This window comes from Prionailurus viverrinus, chromosome F1 (genome assembly GCF_022837055.1).
Source record: "Prionailurus viverrinus isolate Anna chromosome F1, UM_Priviv_1.0, whole genome shotgun sequence".
Taxonomy (NCBI): Eukaryota; Metazoa; Chordata; class Mammalia; order Carnivora; family Felidae; genus Prionailurus; species Prionailurus viverrinus.
Window position 1 is genome coordinate 1,204,399 of NC_062577.1, and position 27,917 is coordinate 1,232,315.

General features: G+C 40.5%; 3 protein-coding genes across 5 annotated transcripts in view; 2 read left to right on the plus strand and 1 right to left on the minus strand.

Annotated features, from left to right (window-relative positions):
* Positions 1 to 7,673, minus strand: part of CNST (consortin, connexin sorting protein) — a 121,426-nt gene extending 113,753 nt beyond the window's left edge. The window contains exon 1 of one of the 2 annotated variants that reach the window (XM_047841250.1): positions 7,483 to 7,673. The gene's annotated coding sequence lies outside the window, so the exon portion shown is untranslated. The remainder of the gene's footprint in view (positions 1 to 7,482) is intronic. The other variant, XM_047841251.1, reaches the window with a different exon arrangement.
* Positions 7,674 to 7,735: 62 nt separating this feature from the next.
* Positions 7,736 to 24,599, plus strand: TFB2M (transcription factor B2, mitochondrial). Of its 2 annotated transcripts, XR_007148326.1 has the most exons (9): positions 7,736 to 8,295; positions 9,335 to 9,423; positions 13,415 to 13,568; positions 13,874 to 14,022; positions 17,108 to 17,194; positions 19,414 to 19,476; positions 21,979 to 22,142; positions 24,000 to 24,082; positions 24,185 to 24,322. XR_007148326.1 is itself a non-coding variant. In XM_047841261.1 (8 exons), exons 1-8 carry the CDS (start codon positions 8,001 to 8,003, stop codon positions 24,357 to 24,359), a joined length of 1,176 nt encoding a protein of 391 aa, XP_047697217.1. In that variant the 5' UTR covers positions 7,736 to 8,000; the 3' UTR covers positions 24,360 to 24,599. The 2 variants fall into 2 exon arrangements, 1 of the variants encoding a protein (XP_047697217.1); XM_047841261.1 differs by lacking the exon at positions 24,000 to 24,082 and having other exon boundaries at positions 24,185 to 24,599.
* Positions 16,432 to 27,917, plus strand: part of SMYD3 (SET and MYND domain containing 3) — a 706,268-nt gene continuing 694,782 nt past the window's right edge. Inside the window, exon 1 of the mRNA XM_047841253.1 lies at positions 16,432 to 16,436. The gene's annotated coding sequence lies outside the window, so the exon portion shown is untranslated. The remainder of the gene's footprint in view (positions 16,437 to 27,917) is intronic.

The window sequence follows — 27,917 nt, forward strand, 5'->3', positions numbered from 1 at the left end:
CCAACATGCCGCTACCAACGTCCCATTATGTGGCCCTAACTTCCGGTCCTTTTTACTGTCAATCACTCCCACCTCCATTTCCCAGTCCGAGCACATCAAGGACTGCAGACTCCTGCAATTCCGTCTGACCTAACAGTGACATATTGATTTATATCTAGAGCATACTGAAAGTTAACTGAAAGGCAGGAAGAGAGACGGGTGTAAAAGTGACTATGATTTAAGTTATTCAAGAGAATGTATTTTGATGGGGTTTTGGGAAAAGAATAAATGCCAGAGCAAGGCAGCTTACTCTAGGTAACAAATTCTAATAAAAGGATAAACCAATAGAGAAAAAAATTCGTCCCAGAGAAGGATCCCTTATGTTGCGTTAGAAGATTGTTGGCAGGGGCGCCTGGGTGGCGCAGTCGGTTAAGCGTCCGACTTCAGCCAGGTCACGATCTCGCGGTCTGTGAGTTTGAGCCCCCGCGTCAGGCTCTGGGCTGATGGCTCAGAACCTGGATCCTGTTTCCGATTCTGTGTCTCCCTCTCTCTCTGCCCCTCCCCCGTTCATGCTCTGTCCCTCTCTGTCCCAAAAATAAATAAACGTTGAAAAAAAAAATTAAAAAAAAAAAAAAAAAAAGAAGATTGTTGGCAGAGGGGTGCCTGAGTGGCTCAGTCAGTTAAGCATCTGACTCTTGATTTTGGCTCTGATCTCATGGTTTGTGAGTTCAAGCCCCACATCGGGCTCTGCACTGATAGCATGGAGCTTGCTCGGGATTCTCTCTCCCTCTCTCTCTTCCCCTCCCCTGCTTGCTCTCACTCTCTCAAAATAAATAAATAAACATAAAAAAAAAAAAAAGATTGTTGGCAGCATACGATTTTCCCCAGAGATGTTTTATGTCAGTGGCAAGTATTCCCTAATGAAAACACACATGATAAAAAGAGACAGTACTATAAAATATACTCTAGTATAGCCTAGGTCTGTGCACTCAAAGTATACTTGCACTCAGAATTTCTTCCTGACAAATCCATCAGACATCTTCAGCAGGATGAGAGATATCAATGGATTTTGACTCTAAAGTAAAGCTTCTGTTCAACTTTAATTATAGAAAAAATACTTATCTTTGAATAACGCCATTTTCCTCAACTTAAAATTTATCTACCTTTTCTTCTCTTTGGAGCATTACTACTTTTGTAATAGGGAAGGAAGGAGAGGCAAGAGGGAAGGAGTAACATTTGTATTCCTCCCCCACTTCAAGTTTATAACAGACTATGACCTGCTCCGACTTTTGAACTTTCCATAGAAGATAGAAGAATAGAAAGAAACCAAAAGGTGAGGTAAGGCACAATATGCTGTAGTGGCATTCTGGATACCATCTCACATACTCTGAAGAGCTAGAACAGAGTGGAGACTCTCCAGCAAAGGCTGCACAAAGTACATGGCTTTATACAAAGTACTGGACAAGCACACGGAGGCTTTAGTTGTAAGACAGGCATTCTTAGAATATTTGTTTCCTCAATATTGATAAGTGTTTCCTCAGTCTTGAAAAGGGCTTCTGGAGCAGAGTTTTTGCTTATAAGCTTTTTGCACATGTAGGTATGTATACTCTTTGAACTTGTCAGCGAAGGCAAGCCATTTTGACAAAGGTCAAAGTCTGTTGGAGTTCACTAGCGAATCCCCAGGTATACAGCTAAAAAAGGACAAAAAGCCTGTAGGCATCAAAATCTACAAAATTATAATTAAATAAGAGGCCCCTTGATAGAAGTAAAAACTACCTCCTGATTACATATTCTTTTATTTCGGGTGAATAAGAAATAGATCGTCCTTTGGCTAGTGAAAATATGAGCTTTGCTTGATAAAGACACAGGCGATCAATTTTTAAGCTTGAGCTCAGATATGAGACGAAGAAGACAAACCATTTTTTGTCTTCTCAGTCACAAAACATATACGATTAAAATAAGCAAGTCACGGGGGCGCCTGGGTGGCTCAGTCGGTTAAGCATCCGACTTCAACTCAGGTCACAATCTCGCAGTCGGTGAGTTCGAGCCCCACGTCGGGCTCTGGGCTGACAGCTCAGAGCCTGGAGTCTGCTTCCGATTCTGTGTCTCCCTCTCTCTCTGCCCCTCCCCCGTTCATGCTCTGTCTCTCTCTGTCTCAAAGATAAATAAACGTTAAAAAAAAAAAAATTAAAAAAATAAGCAGGTCACAGAACCTTGTTTCTAATTCTGGCTCTTTACATTGCTTCCACGATGCTTTACGTATGACTCTGTCAGCATGGCAAAGAACTCCACAACAATTTTTTAACTACTGGAGCAAAAGGAAGAAAGTGATTATAAGCTGTTGAAGAAAATAAAGCCTGCCGACTGAATCTGGATGAAGAAGTCACAAATGGGCAGACAGCCTTTTCCTTTCTGATCAGAATAGTTTCACAAACTTCTATTTCCCTTTTTATCTGAGCTGCATTTGAGGGAGGAAATCACAGATTAGTGGGTAAGAGTCCTTTGAAGACCTAAGTAAACTGTTTTCATGCTCCACCAGCAGGGGAAAAACAAACTGAAGTAAACTTTGGTGTTTCATAAGGTACAGAAGAAATAACTCCACTAGGGGGCTTCAGTAAATAAAATACATATCCACAAAAATAAGTTCTCATTAAAAAAACCATAAGCAATGTTTTTCAGTTCATCTGTAAACTCTTAAGATTTAGCTGCACAGTGGTAATATGTGCAGAAGGGAAAAACAGTGGAAAAAGCAATGCATGCACAAAATAAAGTCAGTGGTATGCTCTCAAATACCCAGGAACAACATCATTCTTTTTTCTTTTCTTTTTTTTCTTTAATGCTATTTTTTAGAGAGACAGATCGTGAGAAGGGGAGGGGCAGAGAGAGAGGGAGACAGAATCTAAAGCAGGCTCCAGGCTCCGAGCTGGCAGCACAGAGCCCGATGTGGGGCTCGAACCCACGGACCGTGAGATCATGACCTGAGCCGAAGTCAGACGCTTAACCGACTGAGCCAGAACAACATCCCGGTGACCCAGGAACAACATCATTCTTAACTTTATCATAAAGTTTACATATTTTAAGGAAATTATTTGTTTCAAAATCTGTAATATAAAAGATCTTTAAAATGTTAGTTTGCCTTCATTCAAATTAGAAACCCACAGCCACTTAATTCACCGAGTTTTCTAGATGCAGCAAACACAGAAAAAACCAGCAATTACTTAGGTAGTGGTCTTACAGGAAAAACAGGCTAAGTAATTAGGAGCATTAACAGGACAGTTACAAAATATTGCTAATTCCTGAAATCTCTTAGGTACCGTCTTTTCAAATGTCAAAAGGCCAATGTCAATAAAGGTGACAGTATTTGTCACATACTGCTCCAGCAATTCCTCCCACGGTCAAAAGGAAGACTAAACTTAATGTGTCAGTATTTTGACAGACACGTACTATCTTTCCTTTCCACATGGCTAATGATGGAAAACAGGAAGTAGTAAGAGATGGCAGGGAGGAGTGATGTGATGGCAAAAAGTTTCCATCTCCAAACATGTTGGCACAATCTCCCAACTGTGACTAAAACAATGTAGGAAATCTCAAGCTATCATAATATTCAGAAGTTTTACATTTTTTTGCTTTTTAGATTGCTCGGACAGAGCTTTTATTTTTATTTTATTGAGATGCAGTTGACTATTGATGTATTTCTTCAAAGAATACTATAAATAAATCATTTGAAATGCATGAAAAACAAAAGTATTCCCTCGGTAAAAGGGAATATAATTTCCCCCAAGGGAATGATTCCTAGATAAAGAAAAGCCTGTATTTGTGTGAATCTTCAGGGCCCTAAACTGGAGAGAATGCTCACAACAGTATCAAGACACAGATACACTGAGTGTAGAATTTCTCGATAAAAATATAATCCTTGGAGAGGCCACTTAAATCATTTAAGAGCTTTTTTAAAAAATGAAAATTGCCAAACTCTCAATTATTTTTCCTCAAATTAAAAAAACCTGCTAAGACTAATTTGTAGGAACTATATTCTTTCTTATCCAAAGAAAATGGTGCCAATAGACAGTCATCTAGATTTAGATACAAATGAAAACACTGTATTTTCCTGCTATGATGTGCATCTATGTGTGTCTCAGGAAACAAGCAACATCCAATCATTACGTATTCCCCAGGTCTGTCTCTGATCTTTTAATACTCCACACAATGCCAACACTGTGACAGCTCTATAATGACTAGATTTTAGAGGGATTTGGCTTACTGAACAGGTAATTTAAGATTTCTTTATACCATAAGGGTTGGGGAGGAGGCATATTTCTTATATTAGATTACACCAAATATTAATTAGGGCTCCTGATGAATTTCGACAATGAATTTTAATATTAAATGTAGATGTAAACAGTGCAAAGTAGTATTAGGGGAAGTTTAATAGAATATATAAGAGAAGAACAATGATAGGTCCTATTGATCCCACTGAGGTCAGTTAGCCGTAAGGTTAGTTTTCCAACAGGGTTATCCTTCGGTTTTAATAGCTCTGAACAAGAGATCGTTCCATGCAAATCACCATCCCTGTTGCAAAAACAACTTAAAGCTCGTACATAGTCAGCATGTCCGTAGTTTTGTATCGAAAGTGCCGTATTTCCTTCTAACTTTATCTAAACCACCATACATGAGTTACTTGTTTGCTCGTAACCAGGCTCCTAGTATTTTTGAACCAAAAAACATACCCTTTCTTTCTGAATTTTGCTGAAAAGATTTTCTCTTTCCTTTGACAAGAAATGCCATCATGCAGAGAAGCACATTTATACCCATTCAAGCTCTCCCTACTTAGTAACACAGGTAAAGGAAACAGAGAGTCACAAAGCATCTTGACACATTGTTGACATGCAGATGTAAATAACTGTAACAATGACACCCCAGGAAATGACTGAGCACCCTAGTCATCTTACAACCTCCACCAAACATGCACTTGTCCACCTGTTTATCCTACTCAGGGTTAAGACAGTCATCTCCAAGAGGAAGAGACTTCTTGGAACTTTCTTCCTGCACAGAAACTTCTCAGTTTGGAAAAGAAAAGAAAAGAAAAGAAAAGAAAAGAAAAGAAAAGAAAAGAGAGGAGAAGAAAGAAAAAGAAAGAAAGAAAGAAAGAAAGAAAGAAAGAAAGAAAAAAGAAGGAAGAAACTTCTCAGTTTGACTATCACAGCACTTTAAGAAAAGGATTTTTAAACTTACCCTATTGGATTTACCCCAGACTCTCAGGATAGGAAGACATCCTAAAAATCATGTAGCAATACTGTCGCTACGAGCTGCCCAATAAGATCCTAGCCATTTGCCAGCTACATGTGGCTACTGAGCGCTTGAAATGTGGGTAGTCTGAACTCACATGTACTCTAAGTATCAACACCAGCTTTTGTAGATTTAGTACGGAAGAATGTAAAATATCTCAGTCTCAATTTTCCAAACATTCCATTTGAAACTGTATGGTTTAAGTACAATATATTAAAGTTAATTTCACTTGTTTCTTTACCTTGTGAATGAGACTAGAAAACTTTACATTGCTTACGTAGCTTGCATTACAGCTGGATTGTCACAGACCTGCCGTCCCTTCCAGCACTGTTTACAGACCTACAGACTTAGTGCTGATAGCAAATAGGAGTATCTATCACTGGACATTTCCCAATTACAACTGCCAGTTAAAAGCCAAAAGAAAAAGCAGTTATTTTCTCGATCAGTTGATATTATCAAAAATAACTTAAGAAGAGTATAAAAATAGAATCACTTTGCCCTGACACCGTTTTAAGGAAGATTACTTCAAAGGGGAAAAAATAGCACAGGACGCAAAAACCACACCTCTGAAGAAACTATGATGGGAAATAAGCAAATCATGTTTTTCTAATACAGTAGATCTGAATGCTGATTGTAAGGCACACCTTTAAAGGGAAATTAACATTTATTTCCTTTCCAGTACCTAGGGCCTCAGAAAAATAAAATGTGTAAGATTGTGTCTTTATTATTGAAGCACCTTCAACCACAAACAACCATTAGCATTATAAAAAGGGAAATAATTATCATAACCTCATGCTCCTGTCCAAAACAAACAAACAAACAAACAAACAAACAAAAACCCCAAAACCCAAAACGACTCAAAAGCAAAATAAGAAACATCAACTTCTCTAGGGCTGAGCAGGCTACCTTTCTTCCACAAATCTTTGAAATAAGAAAATATATTTTTAAATAAATATTTTGTACAATTTTTAAGTGTATTTTAAACATGAAAAATTCAAAATCAATTTCTAGATTTCTTCCTCTATCATGACATTTTTCTTCTTTATTTGATTTAAAAACATTCAGGCCTCCGGGACTTTTAAGGGAAAAAAATCCAGTGTATTTCAGAATCTATGAAAATATCTTTAAAAGGATAGAGGAGGTGACAGCTCATTAAAGAATCGTGGGGGAAAGCTTCCTTCGGTGTTCAGAGCATGCAAGAATCACTTCTAGAAAACTGTCAATACAAAAAATGAATTTGAGGAAATTTAGATCAACGATTCCCCACGGCTTCCACAACAGCTGATCAGATACTTTCTATAGTGTCCTAGCAAATTTATCATCCAAAAAAAGGAGGGGGGGGGGGCATATTTGCTTGTCAATTTCTTTATCCATTTTGAGATTCATCAGCTGGGTATAATCCTCAGACTTCAATTCGCCAGGTGATACATTCCTCAGAAACCTTTTTCTTGTGCATTTAAATACCAAGCTCAATTACGCCGCGAGCACAGTAAGCAGAAAGGATTGTACATATTTTCACAGGGTGTTGATTGGATGCGGTTTCCTGTCCTGGTGTAAAGAGTGACGGGCCAATCTCTTTCTGAGCATAATCCTTAAACACTGAAATCACTCTCAAAGAATCGAGCCTTCTAACACTGCCCAAGAGGTAAAAGACTGCCAAAATTTCCATTAGAGCATCCTATTTTTAGAGTCCTTGGAATTGGTCTTCAAAATTGCATTCCGCGGCACGTATCTGAATAAGTTTACGGAGGGATCAAAATAAGCATCCTAAGGTCGCAACCTTCCTAAGCCTAGAAGGGGATTTAAAGCGTTCAAACTGTAATTTTTTTATAACCTTAACTTTAAATCTTATCAACACGCGAGTTACAAACGAGCATTAAGGTAAATACCGGCCCAGAAGGAGGTACGGCAGGGAGACACTCGGCGGCGCTCGGTGGAGGCGGGGGCGCAGGTACGAAGGCAAAGCGGGGCCACCCCCGAGGGCGCAGAGCCAGAGCCCGGGCCGTGGGCTGCTGCCGCGGGGAGGAGGCGCGGACACCCGGGCCGGGGGGACGGGGGGCGCGCCGGCGGGCGCAGGGGGCGCGGGGCTACACCTCCCCGGCAGCGCAGAGGCGGCGCGCGGCGCACAGCGCGGGGGAGGCGCGCGGGGTCCCGGGGGCTTTCCACCCCGGCCGCCAGCCGGCCGCTGCCCCGCACCGCTCTCCCTCTCCCTCTCCTCACCTGGGAGTCGGAGGCGACCGGAGGGCTACGGCTGCGCGCCGGGTCTGTCTCCAGCCCCGCTCGCTGACATGGCGGCCGAAGCGCTGTCACAGAGCCTGCTCGGCTCTCCCGCCGCTCCGGTGGAGACACCTTCTGCCTTCCCGCCCCGCCTCTCTCTGCGCACCCTTCCCGGCGGGCCGGCGGGCGGCGGGCAGCCCGCGACCGCGGAGCATAGAGCGCGAGCGGCTAGAGAGGAAGCGCAGGGACAACCATAGAGTAACAGGTCCAGACACAACCCGGATGGTCCGTCTCTCTCCACGTCCGTCCACTCACAATCCTCCGGCGACTGCACCCGGACGGAAGCGGAAGTGAGGGAAGTGGCAAGAAGCAGGGAGCGTTCGCATGCGCGGTTTGTAGTGTCTAGTACCATCCGCCCTAGTGGGGTGGTAGGCAGGTGTGGCACGTGGGCTGCCCTGTACGGAGTTCGTTGACGATGTGACGACCCCGGGCGACATTGGGACAGACGTTAGAGGGCGAGGATGTCGGTCCCGCGGCTGATGCTGTCATCCTTGCCCGGCGCTGGTCGCTTTTGCGTTTTGGGGTCCGGAGCGGCGAGGTGGAAGAGCGTCCGGGCGCGGAACCGCCGCGGCTTGTCCGACCTCCACCCGCAGCTGTCGCCCAGCCAGGGTTTCAGAGACTCGCCCTCGTGGCTGCCCAAGAACCGCTCAGAGCCCCGGAGTTACATAACCAATCCGAAACTCGCCACGACCTTGGTGCAGATACTGCAGAAAGAGAACAGAAACCGTCACCAGCTCTTCCTGGAGTGCAATCCAGGTGAGTCCGTCGTGGACTGCGTTTTCTTGGACGTTCGTGACTAGTGCCTATTGTACTGGTTGCCCACGCGATGCTGTTTAAGACCTGGCCCCTTGAAGCAGCTTGTATGGACTGTGGTGATCATGACACCATGAAATATTTCTGCAGCAGTTTGCACTTTACACACATTTGGTAATACCTGCTCTTAGCTTTTACCATCTCCTCAAAATACTTGCAAGCGCCCCCCCGCCCAGAACTTTTATCTAACCTTTGTATAGGTGTCCTAGAGACCGTAGCAGGATGTCAGAACATAAGATTTAAAGTTTATTTATGTACGTAATCTCTACACCCGGCGTGGGGCTCGAACTCTGAGATCAAGAGAGTCTCACAGTTTTCTGAGTGAGCCAGCCAGTCGCTCCTGAAAAATACTTGTTTAAAGTAGCACTTTCTGTCGTGGGTCTGTTTTGTTTAGGTTTTACAGTATCTTTCGTGGTTAGGGTATCTGGGTAGTCCATGAATAATTGGTACGCTAAAGGCACCTTGTCTTGTTTGTTTTTCCAAGACACAGTAAAGCTTTGTGATTGAGAGGCTTTTCCGGCTTTGACAGAACGGATTCAAAGTCCAGCAGCACTGTTTATCAGCTGTGTTGAGGCAAATGCTGTTATCTAATCCCCAGTTTCCTTACATGTAAAGAAAAAGTGCAGGGGCGCCTGGGTGGCGCAGTCGGTTAAGTGTCCGACTTCAGCTCAGGTCACGATCTCGCGGTCCCTGAGTTCGAGCCCCGCGTCAGGCTCTGGGCTGACGGCTCAGAGCCTGGAGCCTGCTTCCGATTCTGTGTCTCCCTCTCTCTCTGCCCCTCCCCCGTTCATGCTCTGTCTCTCTCTGTCCCAAAAATAAATAAACGTTGAAAAAAAAAATTAAAAAAAAAAAAGTGTAATACCTACTTTGGGGATGTGGGAATCAAAATTAGATAATACAGGTAAAATATCTACTTTAGTAAATGATATTGAAAGAAATTGTTTCTTTTGCAAATGAACGTTTTGTTCTGTTAATATACTAGGTCCTGGAATCCTGACCCAAGCATTACTTGAAAGCCAGGCCAAAGTGATTGCCCTTGAGTGTAACAGAACTTTTCTTCCACATTTGCAGGTATATTTTTAGTTTCTAAAAAAAAAAAAAATTTTATTGCTCAGTCAGCTATCTTTGAGTATTTAGGAAAGTAACAAGCACACAATGTATTTTTTTAGACTCACTTTTAGGGGCCATGCTGTACATACATTGTTATCCCCAGGGACTAGAGCATAGTATAGTAAGTATCAGTAAGTGATAATATCACGGTATCTATGCTCATTGAATGACTAAGCGATTGGAGTCCTGAGATTTATTCTCTGGGTGTACCTCTGCTACAGACTAGATGGAGGACTGAACAAAGTGTATAACTGGTATCTCCAGGGTTCTTTCCTCATCTCTAGTAGGGTATCCCGTGCCTCTGCTTTCTGTGAACTTAGAATCTAATTGGAGGGCTACGATTAGATCAACGGGACTCTGTTAACTCTGGATTTAGGGCTTCCGAGGCAAGGAAGGTGTGGTATAGTCAGATACAATTGCATGCAGTGAAAGCATTATCCAAATGGATTTTTCAGTGAATTCTGCTTCCTTGTATAGCAGATCCCTTCACAGAACAGTGAAGTGGACATTCCTTACCTCACTGCCAGCCTCCTTCCTTCTCTTTCCCCTCCCTCCTCAAGTCTCTGGATTCAGTTTAGGAACCTTATACCTCTCTGTGCTAAATTTCTGAAACCATGTGAAATGGAATGATTTAAAAGTGCAGGATGACAACAAAAAATTATGCAAATGTACCAAATCCTTTTTTTCTTAATTTTTTAGTACAACTGTGCATGTTAGATGGTTGTTACTGTACAACTGATTGCTTTGAAAAGAAATCAAGGTTTTCCAGGTTATTGAATTGATGCTGAATCTACTGGAATTCCAAAACCATGAAGAGTTTAAAAGACAAGATTATTAAAAGACTGAAGATCATGAAGTGTGGGTTCGTGAGTTTGAGCCCCACATCAGGCTCTGCACTGATGGTGTGGAGCCTGCCTGGGATTCTCTTTCTCCCCCTCTCTACCCCCCACCAAATAAATAAATAAATAAATAAATAAATAAATAAATAAATAAATAAATAACAAGATCATGAAGTGTGATTTAGTAAACATAGCCACCTGTAATTTCAGTTTCACTTTGGGAATTGAAAGCTTTTATTTTGATCCTTTATAAAAGGCCGACTTTTGAAGAGTGATCTGCATGTTCACAAAATAATTAAGATGGCATTAAAATGTCTTTTTATTTACTTTCTTATCCTATAACACAATAGTTGCTTTTTTGTACGATCAAGGAAAGTGTTCATTTGAAAACAATGATTGAGTGAAAGATGGAAGGTTGGGGGCTACAAAGGTCATGACATACAGTATTTCTTACAGGAATATTAGTCATAAAGTTTCCTGAAACTACAGTGTAAGCACAAAATCCATCTCTGACTAAATCCAGTCTTTGATTAGAACTAGTTCATGTTCCAGTTCAGGCTTTTATTTTCTTTCTGACTCCTCTTTCCCCCTCTCTGCTCAACACTAACTTGAGCTCAGCCCTTAGTACCTGTTCTTTCACTCTTATTAACCATCATTATGATGGAGTGAAAAACCATTCAAATAAGGTTTTGTGTGAATTCATCTATCTGCCAGAATAAATGAGAAGGAACCATTTAAATAGAAGTTTTGTGGCCCTAAATCCCAGCTTTAAAGTGGTGCTCTTAGCAGACATTGCTTCTAGCCCCCCAGAGTTTGTTTCTAAACACTGAAAAGATTTTTCAAAGATGATGAAGGCTGGGGCGCCTGGGTGGCGCAGTCGGTTAAGCGTCCGACTTCAGCCAGGTCACGATCTTGCGGTCCGGGAGTTCGAGCCCCGCGTCAGGCTCTGGGCTGATGGCTCAGAGCCTGGAGCCTGTTTCCGATTCTGTGTCTCCCTCTCTCTCTGCCCCTCCCCCCCGTTCATGCTCTGTCTCTCTCTGTCCCAAAAATAAATAAACGTTGAAAAAAAAATTTAAAAAAAAAAAAAAAAGATGATGAAGGCTTAGGATTTTTATCTAACTTTAGAACCCCCACCCTCTCTCATAAATTCCCAAGACTCTGCATTAACAGTGTTTCGAGTGGGAACAGTTTGTTTTCCTGTCTAGATGTGCTAGAGATAGTTTTCAAATTGTAGCCTATGATAATAAATCATAATATATCCCTGCTGAAAATGGAAACTGTTGTTGCAGAAATAGCTGTACATGTTCAGCTGAAGAGATAACTTCTGTGGTAAGCTGTATGGTATTTCAGCAGAGACAGAACAGTCTTTTCAGATCAGCCTGAATGTCAGCTCTAGCCCTCGCTACCTTTAAGACTCTCTGGCAATTAAGTAATTTAACCTGTTTGACTTTGGTTTTTCCTTTTCTCTTACGGAAAATAGAGACAGTAATACCTACTTGTAAAGAATCTTGTTGCAATTGAAATAAGCTAAACTGCTTCCTGTCTTTGAATCCTAAATGCGACCAAGTTCAATTTTAAAAGGTGATTTCACTATTACTGTGGAACTAAATTATTTTGGCGTTTTGGCTGTTATTGTCATTACCATTATTGCATGGTAAGCGATAGATGCAAAAACCAACATGTACTTTCAAAGTACGAGTGGAGCAAGGTCTTTTTTGTTTATTTTTGAGAGAGAGAGACTTTCCCCTCACAGAGCTGGGGCTGGGGAGGGGCAGAGAGAGGAGGACAAAGAATCCAAAGCAGGCTCCAGGCTCCGAGCTGTCAGCACAGAGCCCAATGCAGGGCTCGAACTCACAAACAGTGAGATCATGACCTAAGCCAAAGTTGGATGCTTAACTGACTGAGCCCCCCCAGCGCCCTGGGAACAAAGTCTTAAAGTGTGCATTCTTACATTCCTATCAAACCAAAATTCATTACATTTTCTTAGTTACAAAGATTAAAATACGACGCTTGAGTAACTTGTGAGGTTACTTTATTGCTGTATATATAGAACAATTTGTAGGACTTTCAAGATGATCTGTTTGTAAGATATCCATCCAGTGAGTGTTCTTTTTCTCTAGCTGGCCTAACACCACACTTTTCTGGTTTTCTTCCTCACATTTTTTACTTCTTCTCAACTTCTTGTGAGACCTCGGGGTTAGTTACTCCATCCTCAGGCCTAGTCTTCTGTGATTCTCCCTAGGGGGTCTCCTCTGCACCCCTGGGTTTAATAACCTTCAACAAGCCAGTTCTCACCACTTTATGTCATTAGCCTAGACCATTCCACTGATCCCCCCTGTCAGGCCTACAACTTTCTGCCTGACGTCTCCACTTGGACCGCCTAACAGGTGTCTCAGGATTAACACGAGCAAAAGTAAATTTCCACCCAGGCTGTTGCTTCTGTCATTCTCAAGGGTCCCCTCGAAAATGATCATTAGAATTTACTAGATTTAAATAATATTTAGAGGTTGTAATCAAGCACTTAAAAATAGTTAGCTTTTTTGTTTCGTAACTTTAAATTGTACATTCTTGAAACTTTGGTATGTATCAACAGAATTTTCTGTGCATGAGAACCTCATTATATATAGCACATCGTAGTGCCCTCTTTGATTTTTTTGTAACTTCAGATTAGAGAAAAAATGATGGGGGGCACCTGGGTGGCTCAGTCGGTTAAGCGCCCAACTCTGCTTAGGTCATCATCTCACAGTTGGTGGGTTTGAGCCCTGCGTCGGGCTCTGTGCTGACGGCTCAGAGCCTGGGGCCTGCTTCAGATTCTGTGTCTCCCTCTCTCTGCCCTTCACCAGCTCACGTGCTCTCTCTTTTTCTCTCTCTTTCTCAAAAATAAGTAAACATCAAAAAAATTTAAAAAGAAAAAAGGATAAGAATTTCTTGAAAGATTTTTGTGTTGGGGGCTTTTTCTTAGTAATATTGTGCGTTCCTCACTTTTCCGGCATTATTTAATTTCTCTTAATTATGTTAATTTTTAGGGTAAATTTTTTGAAGTAGATCTTTGAATTGCTACCGAGTTTGCATATCACGGAAAATCTTAAACATGTCTCTCTGTCTCTCTTTAGTCGCTGCGAAAAAAGGTGAATAGAAAACTAGAAGTGGTCCACTGTGACTTCTTTAAACTGGATCCTAGAAATTCTGGAATAGTAAAACCTCCCATCATGCTTTCAGAAACACTTTTTCAGAATTTGGGAATAGAAGCACTTCCTTGGTCAGAAGGTAATTTTGTCATTCACTGTCTCAAATGCCTTATAATTTGCCACCTTTCTCAAGCAGTACACCTTGTCTGTTAAAGAGATCTGTGTACTGTCCAGATGGTATAGTTTGTGTTGACTGTGGCTTTCCACTCACATGGATACACTTAGAGCCATTCTGCAGAGGCCAAGTTCCCTATCGAGGAAAGATGCCGTACCTGAGTTGTAATTGAAATGATAGTTTGTTAACTTGGTTTGACTCAATGAAATATGATCTTTGGAAGAAATTTAAACAATTTATTCAAATATTTTTCCTTGTGTTCTTAACAGATAACCCATTAAGAGTAGTTGGAATCTTCCCAGCTAAAAATGAGAAAAAGATACTTTGGAAACTTTTGTATGACCTGTATTCTTCTACTTCTATATACAGTTATGGACGAGTACAGCTAAATATGTTTATTGCTGAGAAGGAATACGAGGTAGGTTATTAACAAGTCACTGAGTAGCTTTTGTTTTGAAAGAGTCCTGTGATTTTTGTCTGCGTAGTCTTAATCTGTATGACTTTAATTTGAGCTCATGACACTTGAGAGTGTTGAGATTGTTTTAAAATTTCTATAGAGCAGTCTTTAGGTTTGATTTTTTTAAGTTTTTTTTTTGTGGTTAAACATACAAGATATAATATTTATCATTTTAAGTTTCAAAGCGTCCAGTTCAGTGGCGTTAAGTCTGTTCACGTTGTGGTCCAGCCATTAACCACCATCTGTTTCTTCTCAGAAGTTGTTCATCATCCCACACCGAATTAAACATCAACTCCCCACCTCCCCCTTCCCGAGTCTCTGGCAAACAGTGTTCTGCTTCTATGACTATTCACAGAATAGTCCATGAATTTGACTATTCTAGGTCCTTCATGTAAGTGGAATGATAGAGTAGCGCGGTTAGTGTCCGACTTCACTTAGTGTAATGCCTTTGGGGTTCTTCCAAGCTGTAGCGTGTCGGAATTTTGTTTTCTTTTTAAGGCCGAGTAATACTCCATCGTATATCATATATGGACATACACACGCACCGCCTTTTGTTTATTCGTTCATCTCTCAGCGAACGTTTGGGTCGCTACCACTTTTGGTTGTCGTAAATGATGCTGCCGTGAGCTTTGGTTGCAAGTCTGTCTTCCAGGGTCTGCTTGCAGTACATTTGGCTGTATACCCAGGGGTGGCATTGCTGGATTGTGCGACAATCCTGTTTTTCAACTCTGGGGGAGCCACCCTACCATTTTCCACAGCAGCTGCACTATTTTACGTTCCCACCGGCAGTGCACAGGAATTCCAGTTTCTCCGTTGTCTCTCAACATTTGTTTTCTGTTTATAATACCCATTGTAATGAGGTCTCATTGTGCTTTTGATTTGATTAGTGATGTTGAACATCTTTTCAGGTGCTCGTAGACCGTTTGTGTTAGGAATGTCTGCTAAGGTCCTTTGCCGTTTTGGGGTTGTTGTTGTTGTTGTTGTTGAGCTTTAGGAGTTATTTGTATATTCTCGTGATAAATCCCTGTTCGGATACATGAAATACCTGCAGGCGTTTTCTCCCCATCTGTGGGGTGTCGCTGTACACTGTTGATTGTGCACATTGATTCCCGGAGTTTTTTATTGTGATGAAGGCCGGTTTGTTTATTTTTTTCTTCTTTCTGTCTGTGCCTTTGGTGTCATAGCTGAGGAATCACTGTCAAATCCAATGTCAGGAAGCTTTTTTCTTATGTTCTAAGAGTTTTGTAAGTTTCAGTACTTACATTCAGGTCTTTGATCCATTTTGAGTTACTTTTTTATATGGTGTTGGGTAAGGGTCCAACTTCATTCTTGTGCGTGCGGGTATTCAGTTTTCCCAGCATCTTTTGTTGAAAAGACTGTGCTTTCCCTGATGAATGACTTTGATGCCCTTGTCAAAACATCATTAAACCATACACATTAGGGTCTGTTTCTGGGCTCTCTTATTTTATTACATTAGGCTATTCAGTGTCCCTCGAGATTCCATATGAATCTCAGGACTGGTTTTTCTGTTTCTGTGAAAAAAACACCCTTGGGATTTTGATAGGGATTGCACTGAATCCGTAGATCACTGTGGGTAACATTGATATCTTAACATTGAAAAGTCCTCCGATCCGTGAACACAAGTTGTCTTTCCACTTGTGTTTAATCCCTTTCATTAGGTGTTTTGTAGTTCTCAGTGTACAAATCCTTCACCTCCTTCGTTAAGTTGATCCCTAAGTAGTTTACTCTTTTTGGTGCTGTTGTAAATGAAGTTTTCTTAATTTCCTTTTCAGATTGTTGATCGTTAACATAGAAATACGACTGACCTTTGTGTGTTGTTTTTATATCCTGCAACTTTGCTGAATTCATGTATTCTAACAGGAATACTTAGGGTTTTTCGACTCTGTTCTCTGAAATTCAAGGGCCTTCTGAAGTTCTTGATAGTGTCTTGAGAGTAATGTTTCTTTTCTGCTCGGAATGCTTCATGTTATTAATCTTTTAATCCATTGTAGGTATTATGCTTAGTGAAATAAGTCAGTCAGAGAAGGACAGGTATCGTATGTTTTTGCTCATATGTGGATCTTGAGAAACTTACCAGAAGACCATGGGGAAAGGGAAGGGGAAAAAATAGTTACAAACAGAGGGAGGGAGGGAAACCGCAAGAGACTCTTAAATACAGAGAACAAACTGAGGGTGGATGGGGGGTGGGGGAGAGGGGAAAGTGGGTGATGGGCATTGAGGAGGGCGCCTGTTGGGATGAGCAATGGGTGTTGTATGTAAGCCAGTTTGACAAATTATATTAAAAAATAATAAAAATGAGAGTAAAAAAAATCTTTTAACCCATTGTAACACAAGATGCTTACTTGTCTATAAGAGTTATGGGTCAGGATGGTGGAGCAAGACATGAAAAGGTGGTTTACTCCCCAAGACTCAGTAGAGAAGTAGTGACTGTCCGTGAGAAGCGTGGGGGACTCAGAACCTTGAGGCTGTACGTACAACATCTACGTGAAGGAAGAGAAACGGGAAGTGCTTCATCAGATTTCATCTTGCTATTAGGAAATGTTCTAATGCTTTTTTTTTTACTGTGGGCCTTTTCACATGTGGTTTGCTCGGTCTGTGTGCTGCCCTCTCATTCACTCCCAAGCGCTCAGCCTTCAAGTGTCAGCCTGGACATGGACAATTCTTGACTCAGAATTTACTAGGCTACCTGATACATAGTTCTAACACCCTTGTTCTCCATGTAATTAGATATTTTTGTTTCGTTTTTTGCTTTAATGAGATTTTGCCCTGGTAGGGGCATGGCTATCAGGGATGGCTAAAGGAAATCAATCCCACATACATTATATTTTAAGTGTACATGGTGATGTATTTCAATGTGAAAATTTAAAAAGACCTTCTCTTCCTTGAAGTGTTACAGTTAAGATTTTGCATTTAATTCTGATTTTCTTCAATTTCCAGATACTATTAAGATAATACTTTTAAGATCAAAATTTGAATTTGATTGATCATAGTCATGTATACGTGCAACTTATTTTCTTTTTATTAGAAACTGGTGGCAGATCCCCAAAATAACCTGTATCAACCATTAAGTGTGCTCTGGCAAGTAGCTTGTGAGATTAAGCTTCTGCATGTGGTAAGTAAAATCCTTCTAGATTGCAACAGAACTTCATTTTTTTTTTTTTTTAAGTTTATTTATTTACCTTTGAGAGACAGAGAGAGAGCATAAGCAGGGGAGGGGCAGAGAGAGAGGGAGACACAGAATCCGAAGCAGGCTCCAGGCTCCGAGCCATCAGCACAGAGCCCGATGCAGGGCTCGAACTCACAAACTGTGAGATCATGACCTGAGCTGAAGTCGATGCTTAACTGACTGAGCCACCCAGGTGCCCCAGAACTTCATTGCTTTTAAAGAAACAACATTTTGGACGCCTGGGTGGCTCAGTTGTTAAGCATCTGACATCAGCGCAGGTCATGTTTTCACAGTTCATGAGTTTGAGCCCCGCATCAGGTGAGCTCAAGCCCCACTTCTTTCTCTCCCTCTCTGTCTCTCTGTCTCTGCCCCTTGCTCATGTGCACCCCTCTCTAAGAAAAAAAAAAGAGGCTACATTTCTTTGACCAATAAATGGAGAAAAATTAAAAATTAATTTTATTTTTTCCTAGCTATTGAAGATAATTATGTTTTTGTCACATATTTATATTTTTCTCAGATCATAAAAATAATATGGGCTTATTGTAAAAATGTGAGACCAGGAAAGAAAAGGAAGGAAGGAAAGAAGAATTTTTTAAAAGTCACCACTACCATTCTGCCACCCAGAGGTCAATATTGACATTTGTAGCATATTTGTAGCCTTTTCTTTTTCCTCAATTTTTGTTTCTATTCTTTACATAGTGGAGATTATATTACTTTGTATCTTGTATTTCTTACTTACTAGTAATAGTTAATGGTAAATTTTTCTCTTGTCAGTAGACATTTTTCGTAAGTTTTTAATGGCCACTTAAAACCTCACTACAGAGTATTCCCCTTTTTAGTTTATTTCTTTAAGCAAGATCAGAGTTGTCTAATAAAAATATAACGTGAGCCACGTATTTTAGGTTTAATAGTAGCAACATTCATTAAAAGGAAAAAACAGGTGAAACTAATTTTAATGTATTTGATTTAACCTTCTTGATCAAAATACTGTCATTTCAGTGTACAATCAGTATGTTACGATTGGTTATTACATAATTTGCATTCTTTATGTTCTAGGCCTTTGAAGTTCAGTGTGTATTTCACACGTAACACCTCTCCATTCAGACTAGACATGTTTCAAGTGTTCAATAGCCACATAGGACTAGTGGCTCCTCTATTCATAGCAAGGGGCTGGAGTGAAGAAAAAACTGACGACCGCTATTTCTTTCATGCCATAATTTGTCCTTGTCTTATTTTAGTAGATTAGTGTTTTTATTGGATGTATGTTTATATACATACAATACATATGGGCCCTTGTGCCTCGAGGGAGCTGTTGGTTTCATTTTTAAGTTTGCCATGTGTATCTCCATGTAGTCCCTTCCCTGCTTTTGTCCAGGAACACGTTAAGCCTGTCAGTGTGCATACTCAGTTGTTAGAATGTTACCCGTTCGACTTCAGCTTTTGTTCCAATTCTGTTTTTTCTTCTCCAATACGTGAGGTTCTTAGATTGGATCTCTGTTCCTTGTCTTTTGTATCTGTCATGCTCTCGTCACGTTCCTGTATTTGCAGAACTCTTTTCACACTAGTGTTCACAGCACTGACCCTGCACTTGTATATTGTGACCTTGGTACTGCAGTTCTTGGTGTCCCTGAAATCCTTTCTTACCTCAGTGATCTCTCATTCTGTTGCCTGCCTTTTTACCTGGGCCTCTTCTATCATCCAGGCTATCTGCTGCTTTCTTCATAAAGGCCTCCTGGCAAAGTTAGCTTTCAGGAGAGTCTTTTTGGTTGTTCTGCAGTGTTTGTTTTCAAAGGCCTATGTTGACTTTGGCCATTCATTAACCTCAGTGTTGATGTGATGGTCCCTAACCTGATTGTGAGTCTAATGTGGAAATCTTAGCTATTGAGATAACTTAAGGACCTATTTGCATAACTGTATTAAGGATGAGTCTTTCCAGATAAGGGAATTCCCAATATCTGGATAGACCTTTGATTTTCCTTCTCTTTATCTAAAAAAACAGAAGAGGGATATTTATGATTTAACTATCCCAGTTGTTTTTCTTAAATCCAGTTAGAATGATGACTCAGATTTGATTTGTTCTGTTGTTTAAAGCCAGTAATAATCTGGGACACTTTGACTGCAGAAAACTCAAAGAAATGTTTTGGTTTTGTTTATCTTCCCTCAAGGAGCCTTGGTCCTCATTCAGCGTATATAACCAAGTTGGGGGACCAAAAAAGTCGAAGAATAAGGTAAGAATTAATAAATAACCTTCCTTTCTTTCCTCTAAATGGAACATTTGGTATTCTGTATTTACTTAAAAATTTTTTTAAGTAAACATTCATTTTTGAGAGATAAAGAGAGAGGGAACCACTGGGGAGTGGGGCAGAGAAAGAGGGGGACAGAGATCCTGAATAGGGCTCCGTGCTGACAGCAACAAACCCGATGCAGGGCTTGAACCCACGAACTGTAAGATCATGACCTGAGCAGAAGTCGGACGCTAAACCAACTGAGCCACCTAGTGCCTCAGTTGGTTAAGTGTCCGACTCTTGATTTCAGTTTGGGTCATGATCTCTGGTTCTTGGGATTGAGCCTTGTGTTGGGCTCTGTGCTGACAGTGCAAGCCCTGCTTGGTTGGGATTCTCTCTCTCCCTCTCTCTCTCTGCCCCTTCCCTGCTTGCGTGCCCTCTCTCCTGCTGTCTCTATCAATATAAATCATAAACATTTTTTTACAATTCTCATTATTTTTGAAGAGTTGTATTTGTCAGCTGATTGTACGTGGATCCTAGTTAGCATAGTAAGAGCTTAAACGGAATTTGACTTCATTTTTATCCCTCTTGAAATAGAAGGTATATCTCAGATTTGGAAAATATGATCATTTTAGTGTCCAACTAATTTGATAAACTAAAAGACAGAAATTTGTAATATTACTAATTATAATGATTGAATTCATCATATGTTTGATGAATCAGTATGTCTTGTTTCTTATCTGGGGGGGTGGGGCTTGTGTTTGTTTTTTTTCCCTCTCTGAAGAACCGAAGTGGTGATGTTCTAAAGTTATCCTCCATTTACTTTATATTAGGGGTGCTTGTAGTGAAATTGGAACAAAGTAGTTGAGTTTTCAAAAATAATTTTTGGAGTCAGTTCAAAAGTTTCACTTTAGGATTAAATGCTAATGATGCCCTAGTCCCAGCTTATCATTATAGCACCCAGTAAACAGTTTTTAATTCCACTGATCCCTGCCCCCCCCCCCCCCCCCCCCAATCAACTGTAGGCATCCACAGCTAGAAACCAGAATTGATTGAAGTTTTCTTTTTCAGGCTAATTTGTCTTCCACAAATAAATATATATATATATATATATATATACATATATATATATATATATTTAAAAATTGTGGGGGGAGGTGGGTGGCTCAGTTAGTTAAGTGTCCAACTCTTGATTTCATCTTAGGTCATGATCTCACATGTGTTGGGGCTCCGAGCTGGGCATGGAATGGACCTCCTTAAGATTGTCTCTGTCTCCTTCTGCCCCTCTGTCCTTCCCCACACAAATGCTCTTCTCTCTCTCAAATAAAATGAAAAAATAAATAAAAACATATAAAAAAGAAAGGGACACCTGAGTGGCTCAGTTGGTTAAGCATGTCCAACTCTTGATTTTGTCTCAGGTTGTGATCTCACGGTTCGTAGGATTGAGCCCTGCATTGGGCTCTGCACTAACAGAGCAGAGCCTGCTTGGAATTCTCTCTCTCCTTCTCTGTCTGCCCCTCCCCTGCTCATGCTCTCTCTCTCTCTCTTTCTGTCTCTCTCAAAATAAGTTAAACTAAGACATTAAAAAATTAAAAAATATAAATGTGTATGTGTGTATATATAGATGGATAAGTAAATAAGGGATCACTATCTAACACATGAGATTTCCAAAGGACTTAAACAGATGACCTTCCTCCTTTGTGAGGGATAACTTTAGAGAAAAAAACATCTTCACCTTACATCAAGGCATGTGCAGTTTTTATTTTAATCTGACTGCTGTGTACTAGAGCAGGCTGGCCAACTTTTTCTGTAAAGGGCCAATCTGCAAATGTTTTAAGCTTTGTAGACCACATAATAGTCTTCATGTTCATATTCTTTTTTTTTTTTTTTTTAAACAATCCTTTCCAAATGTAAAAACCATTTGTAGGTTCATACTATATGAAAACCAGGCAGGCCATGGACCATAGTATATTTTTTTAACATTACAATCTGCTCAGTATAGAAAGAAGTTCAGTACATGTTGGTGTCATGTTTGGGATCTGGTTTTACCCTGCTTACAAGTTAATAACCTGTTACTCTTTAAAGGATACTACCCCAGGGCCAACTCCTGCATCAGACAAAAGAATGTATTTGCCCTCAGGTCCTCTGGGGTAATGTGCCATGGCTCATTTGGATGGTGTAAATGCAGAGGTGTGCATTGCAACATAGAAACACAGGGCTGGGGGAACCCACTTCTTTTCTAGCAGACATTAAGCAAGCCGCTTCTTTGTCCTGGAGAGACATGATCTCCTCCCTCAAGCTGGCTCACTGCAGACCCCCCTGAGAAACTGCCCAAGTAAACAGTGGTTAGGGCCTTGCATTCTTGACACAGACAGCGAGAGCACATAGGAGCCCTCCAGCTCTGGAGATTGCCTCTTCCAGCAGGCAGCTTGTGTGAATAGGTTCACTGTGTCTCACTCTGGCAATATTTTGTGGCTAACACAACTTATTTCTTTCTCTCTCCAGGAATCATTAGAACAAATAAATAAACAAAACATGTGTTTTATTCAGTTGACTCCTCTTCAGAATTTATTTACAGAAAATTTAACATCTGTTAATTACGACATATTTTTTCACATGTTAAAGCAGTGTTTTATGAAGCGCCATGCCACGCTCATGGACCATTTACAGTAAGTAAGAAGAATAAAAGCAAGTATAAAGTAGCAATTTAATATAAGAATTAGATTTTCATGTTAGAGGTCCATTTTCTATATTTGTATCATGATTAACAGAGTGAGATACCATGTTTTCACTCCTACAGATCTTCCAAACCCTTCCTTGGTGCATATTTTAAGAAAAATAAAATTCAATTTCCCACATGATCTCCTAAGCTTAATTTTTTTTCCTTTGAAAAACAACTAGGGACGCCTACCAGTTCTATCTCTGTCAGAGATATGTCCAGAATTGACAAAGAACTGGCTCCATGGGGCAGGTGCCTGGGTGGCTCAGTTGGTTGAGCATCCGGTTCTTGGTTTTGCCTCAGGTCATGATCTCATGTTCGTGAGTTCAGGCCCTGCATTGGGCTCTGTGCTGGCAGTGCAGAGCCTTCTTGGGATTCCCTCCCCCCCCCCTCCTGCTCATTCTTGATTACTTGCTCTATCAAAATTAATAAACATTTAAAAAAATAATAAGAGGGGCACATGAGTGGCTCAGTCAGTCGAGCATCTGACTCTTAATTTCGGCTGAGGGCATGACCTTGTGGTTTGTGAGTTTGAGCCACACATCAGGCTCTCTGCTGTTAGCGCGGAGCCTACTTTGGATCCTCTCTGTCTCTCTCTCTCTCTCTCTCTCTCTCTCTCTGCCCTTAACCCCACGCTTGTGCGTGCTCTCTCTCTCTCAAAAATAAACATTTAAAAAAATAAAATAGGGGGACTTGGGTGGCTCAATCAGTTGAGTGTCCGATTTCGGCTAAGGTCATGATCTCCCAGAGTTCATCTCCCCTCATCGGGCTCTGGGCTGGAGCCTGCTTCAGATTCTGTGTCTCCCTCTCTCTTTGCCCGTCCCCCACTCATCTCTTCTCTCAAAAATGAATAAACATTAAAAAAGCCTTTTTCTTAATAAAAAGAACGAACTCCTTGCTGGTGACTGGGATGGAGGCAGCATCATTTCTGGTGTACCCACCATCTACCTTTTGTCATTGTCTCTCCTTAGTGGTTTTACTTCCCAACCAAAGTCCTCTAGTCCTCTTGTCCTGGACCCGACTTCATGTTTCTACCTAAAGCTTTATTAACATTCTAGCTGTTACTACCTACTTGGTATCCTTATAACTTTTACATGGGCTGATGTGTACATTTTTATAAGTTATGTGTTGCACCTTGGAATCAGCAGCCCATAGTCATTCAAAGTATTGTCAGAGAATAGGTGAGACTCTGAATGAGCTGTTGGTTGAACAATATTTGTGTAAAGATAAATGTTAAAAGTGGCATCAGACCAGTAAAAGTAATCTACCCTTTTCATCTTATTACCTTGTGGTAGTGACTATTTTGAATAAAAATATCAGTAATATAGGAAAATAAGCAGTAAATATGGTAAACATGTTGCAAAATGTTAAAATCCCTTGGCGACCTCTGAATTGAAAGCATGTTTACACCTGTGACCAGAATTCTGTCCAAAATCAAAAAGTATTGGAAAAATTTTCCACCAAAATATTTTATTATAAATATTTACTTGTTATTGTCATAGGCTCAGTGATGGTTTCTTGCTAGGCTAATATATAAGGCAGTTTTCTGCTTTAAAATTTATTCGTTAGTAATTTTCACATAAGAAGGTGAAAACTATTCCCTGTTTGAAAACTGTTGGACAGCAGTTTCTGCTCTTTGTACTTCTTGAACTGTTACACGGACCTAAATGTTAAGGATGTTTTTGCAAAGAGAACTAAGAGATGAAAGAGGTAGGCGGAAGAATTTTTTTGAAGGGCAGTGTTAAACTGGATTTTTTGGTAAGAATTGAGAACACGTGAAGGCCAAAATCTGCTCTTTTTGTTACAGGTAAGCCATGAGACTTTAGAAATAATAGTAAAAGCTGTATATTATACGCAAGCTCTTAAACCAAACAAGATTGATTATATATCGTAAGTTAAGCATTTTCAATTGGGCGTAGAAGCCATCTCTACCAATATTAATTGCAGTTCTAAGATGGAATTAAGCAGACTTACTTTGTATTTCTTTTGCAGGTCATTGAGTCCAGTTAATGCAGTAGCTATACTGAAGGAAATAGAGAAAGATGGAGACATGAAAATAACAGATCTGTACCCTGAAGACTTTAAACTGCTTTTTGAAACTATAGAGTCTTTCAGAGAATCTTGTAGGTGGCTCTTTGATGACTGCATAGAAGACATAATCTTGTAGGGAACTGGATTGCCCACACACTGGCGAGAACTGCTTATTTATTTGGAAATTATGGCACCAATGGAAGAGAACTGGGTTTCCAAAAGCTTGCAGGCTTTTAGCAGAAGATAACTGCTCTTGTTTGGCAGAGTGGGCAGATAATTTCTTCTGAAGTTGATACCTTTAGTATATTGGATGAAACAACGACTGCTATTTTATTCACAAAAAATAAAATGAACACCGTATTACTTGTGGATTTGATCGGATTGCATTTGTTTTGTTTTAAATTCTATCTCCTGTAGGTATACTGGTAGATGTAGGGTATTGCCAGATGAAATTTAGTTTTAAAAATCCCTTTGGCCAAGGGTGCCTGGCTGGCCTAGTCAGTAGAATGTGTGACTTGATCTCAGGATTGTGAGTTGAATCCCCACGTTGGGTGTAGAGCTTACTGAAAAAAAAAAAATCCCTTTGGCCAAATATCTTACCTTGTATTTAAAAAAAAAATTTTTGGGGCGCCTGGGTGGCGCAGTCGGTTAAGCGTCCGACTTCAGCCAGGTCACGATCTCGTGGTCCGTGAGTTCGAGCCCCGCGTCAGGCTCTGGGCTGATGGCTCGGAGCCTGGAGCCTGTTTCCGATTCTGTGTCTCCCTCTCTCTCTACCCCTCCCCCGTTCATGCTCTGTCTCTCTCTGTCCCAAAAATAAATAAACATTGGAAAAAAAAAAAAATTAAAAAAAAAATTTTTTTATATTTTTATTTTATTTTTGAGAGAGAGACACACTGAGAGTGAGGGAGGGGCAGAGAGAGATGGAGAAGAATCTGAAGCAGGCTCCGGGCTCTGAGCTGTCAGCACAGGGCCTGACATGGGGCTTGAACTCACAGACTGCAAGATCATGACCTGAGCTGAAGTCAGATGCCCAACCGACTGAGCCACCCAGGCGCCCCTATCTTACCTTGTATTAATTTAAATATTCCACTAACACTGTTGATCTTTTGCTTCCTCTTGGAGGGCAAAAGACTGTACATTATTAAGCTTAGAAAGTAAATTAAAATGATTTAAGTGGTTTTACTTTGCAAATTGTTGAATTATATTATCAAGTGCTGTACAATGAAATTATTTCAATTTTAATATGCTTTAAACTTTTTTAGAAATTAAAATATTTTAAGTAATAAGATTTTGTGATTTTTTTTTTTAGTCTCTATCTAATGATACATTAAATTGACCCTAAGCTTTTCATTTTAAACTGTTGTGTATGATGTGCTTTCAGTAAGTAATTCACTCTGCTATTCAAAAGTCGCTTGAATTTTTGTTCTATCAAGAAAGTTCATTTGAAGTTAGACCTTTACATGAAACTAAATGAAATTAAGAATATTTTCTTAGATCTTTGATTGAAGAAGCCACTAGGTTTTAACGGAGACATCAAATCTCAGATCTGTTTGCTATTATGATACTTCTTAATATGATACTTCTTAATACCTGAGTTACTAAGTAACTATTTGCAAGGCATGTTCTTAATAACATTCAGCCAAACCAGTTCTTCCCTGCTATTGTCTTTGGTCTACAATTCAATCTGGCTGGAAACCGAATCCTCTTTTTTCTCTTGTAATTCCTATCCTGCCACTGTATAATCTGCCAAACTGTCATACCATTCAGTCTTCCACTGCTAGACCTTCAGCCTAAATTCCTCCTGAAGCTTCGTAACTAAACTCTAATATTCAGATACCAGGGGCGCCTGGGTGGCTGTCAGTTGGATATCCGACTTCAGCTCATTCAGCTCAGGTCATGATCTTGTGGTTTGTGGGTTTGAGCCCTGCGTCGGGCTTTGTACTGACAGCGTGGAGCCTGCTTCAGATTTTCTTTCTTCCCCTCTCTCTGCCCCTCCCCCGCTCACACTCGCTTGCTCTCTCAAAAACAAACATTAAAAATAATAATAGGGGCACCTGGGTGGCTCATTCAGTTAAATGTCTGACTTCAGCTCAAGTCATGATCTCAAGGTTTGTGAGTTCTAGCCCTGCGTCAGGCTCTGTGCTGACAGCTCGGAGACTGGAGCCTGTTTTGGAGACTGTGTCTCCCTCTCTGCCCCTCCCATGCTTGAGCTCTGTCTCTCTCAAAAATAAATGAACATTAAAATAATAATAGGGCAAGAATAAGATACTGAAGGTGGAGTGATTCCTGGTGATGGCAAGGCCTAGTACCAGGTAATTCAGGGTTAAACACACACTTTGTCAAAGGACCTCATGGTTGGTGTTCTGGTTCATTTGAATCCCCCAAACGTTATGAGTTTAGCAGAACGTTCACATGGAATAGTAGGAGCATGGCCTGGTGTCTCTGAAGGAAAGTTTTTATTAGAAGAGTAAAATAGTTGTCCATACAGTTATCTCTGGGTAAGGTCGTGGTGGCTAAAGACCAGTAGAAGAGGTAAGAGCTTGAGTTATTACAAGAGGAGACTCTCAGTCGTATTTAAGGATTTTTTGTGTGTGTGTTTGTTTTTGGAATATTGATAACTTTCCAATAAGAAAATAGATGTTTTTCTCTAGAATATGTAAGAAACGAGTCAGTGTAAATTCAGAAGGTGATTGGGACCAAAACAGGTATGTTCTGTATTAGAATTTTTAAAAATATTCTGTTATTGTGGAGTAATAACCATTCTCATCACTAAATTGTAGAATGGCATTTAACAGGTTAATTATCTGGCCCTTGGTTTTGCATGTGTAAAATGAAAAAGATTGGACTTTGTGGCCTTTTTATCTGTGATATTCTATAATTCTGTGATATTGTATTACCAAAGTGTACTCCTACAGGGAGGAAAACCTGGAGAATGAAGTCAGCATACCAAAAGCAGAGCTAACACATGGAATTAGGAGACGTCACTTTGATAACATTCGAGCCCCCTGGCTCCAGCCATAACTGAAGCCATATACGTGTCCAAAGCCAAGCAAATGCCTGAAGCCAATCAGTTTCCGTTATATAAATACTATCTCAGTAGCACTCATCAATAGCATCCCATTTCAACATGGGGATCTTCTAACGACTAAAAATTAGCACAATGCTCGAGTGATGACCAGTTGGTGACCTCCACGCCATGCCTGGACTAGAAGGAAGGGGTGTTTTAAGTTCCACGTCCTATTAGTCTATTACTGGCACCATTCTAAGGCTTGAAAGAGGAATCCTAGTTACCTGGTGAGACATGAAATACACTTTAAAAAATAATCCAGTAAGTGTTGGTTAAAAGTTCATTTTGTTTATTACTAAAACTGCTGGGTAGTTCTGTATTAAACATTTATAGCTACTACTTAATTTACCTCTTCCTAATAAAACAGCGTGTTAAAATTTCAATTAAGGTTTATGGGGAATTGAGGCACATTCTGTGCTCTCCTTGGATTTTATCTGCTCATTAGAAGCGAGGATATGAGGGGCGCCTGGGTGGCTCAGTTGGGTAGACATCCAACTTCGGCTCTCACAGTTCATGGGTTCATGGTTTTGAGCCCTGTATCAGGCTTTCTGCTGTCAGCCCTGAGCCTGCTTCAGATCCTCTGCCCCTCTCCCGCTCACAAGCATTCTCTCTCTCGTTCTCTCTCTC

What these genes read in the sequence shown, in the direction of transcription:
- TFB2M (XM_047841261.1), top strand. Translation starts at nt 8,001, where the DNA reads ATGTCGGTCCCGCGGCTGATGCTGTCATCCTTGCCCGGCGCTGGTCGC. An exon ending in CTTCCTGGAGTGCAATCCAG is followed by an intron (nt 8,296 to 9,334) that starts GTGAGTCCGTCG and finishes TTAATATACTAG; the next exon opens with GTCCTGGAATCCTGACCCAA. An exon ending in ACGCTCATGGACCATTTACA is followed by an intron (nt 22,143 to 24,184) that starts GTAAGTAAGAAG and finishes TTTCTTTTGCAG; the next exon opens with GTCATTGAGTCCAGTTAATG.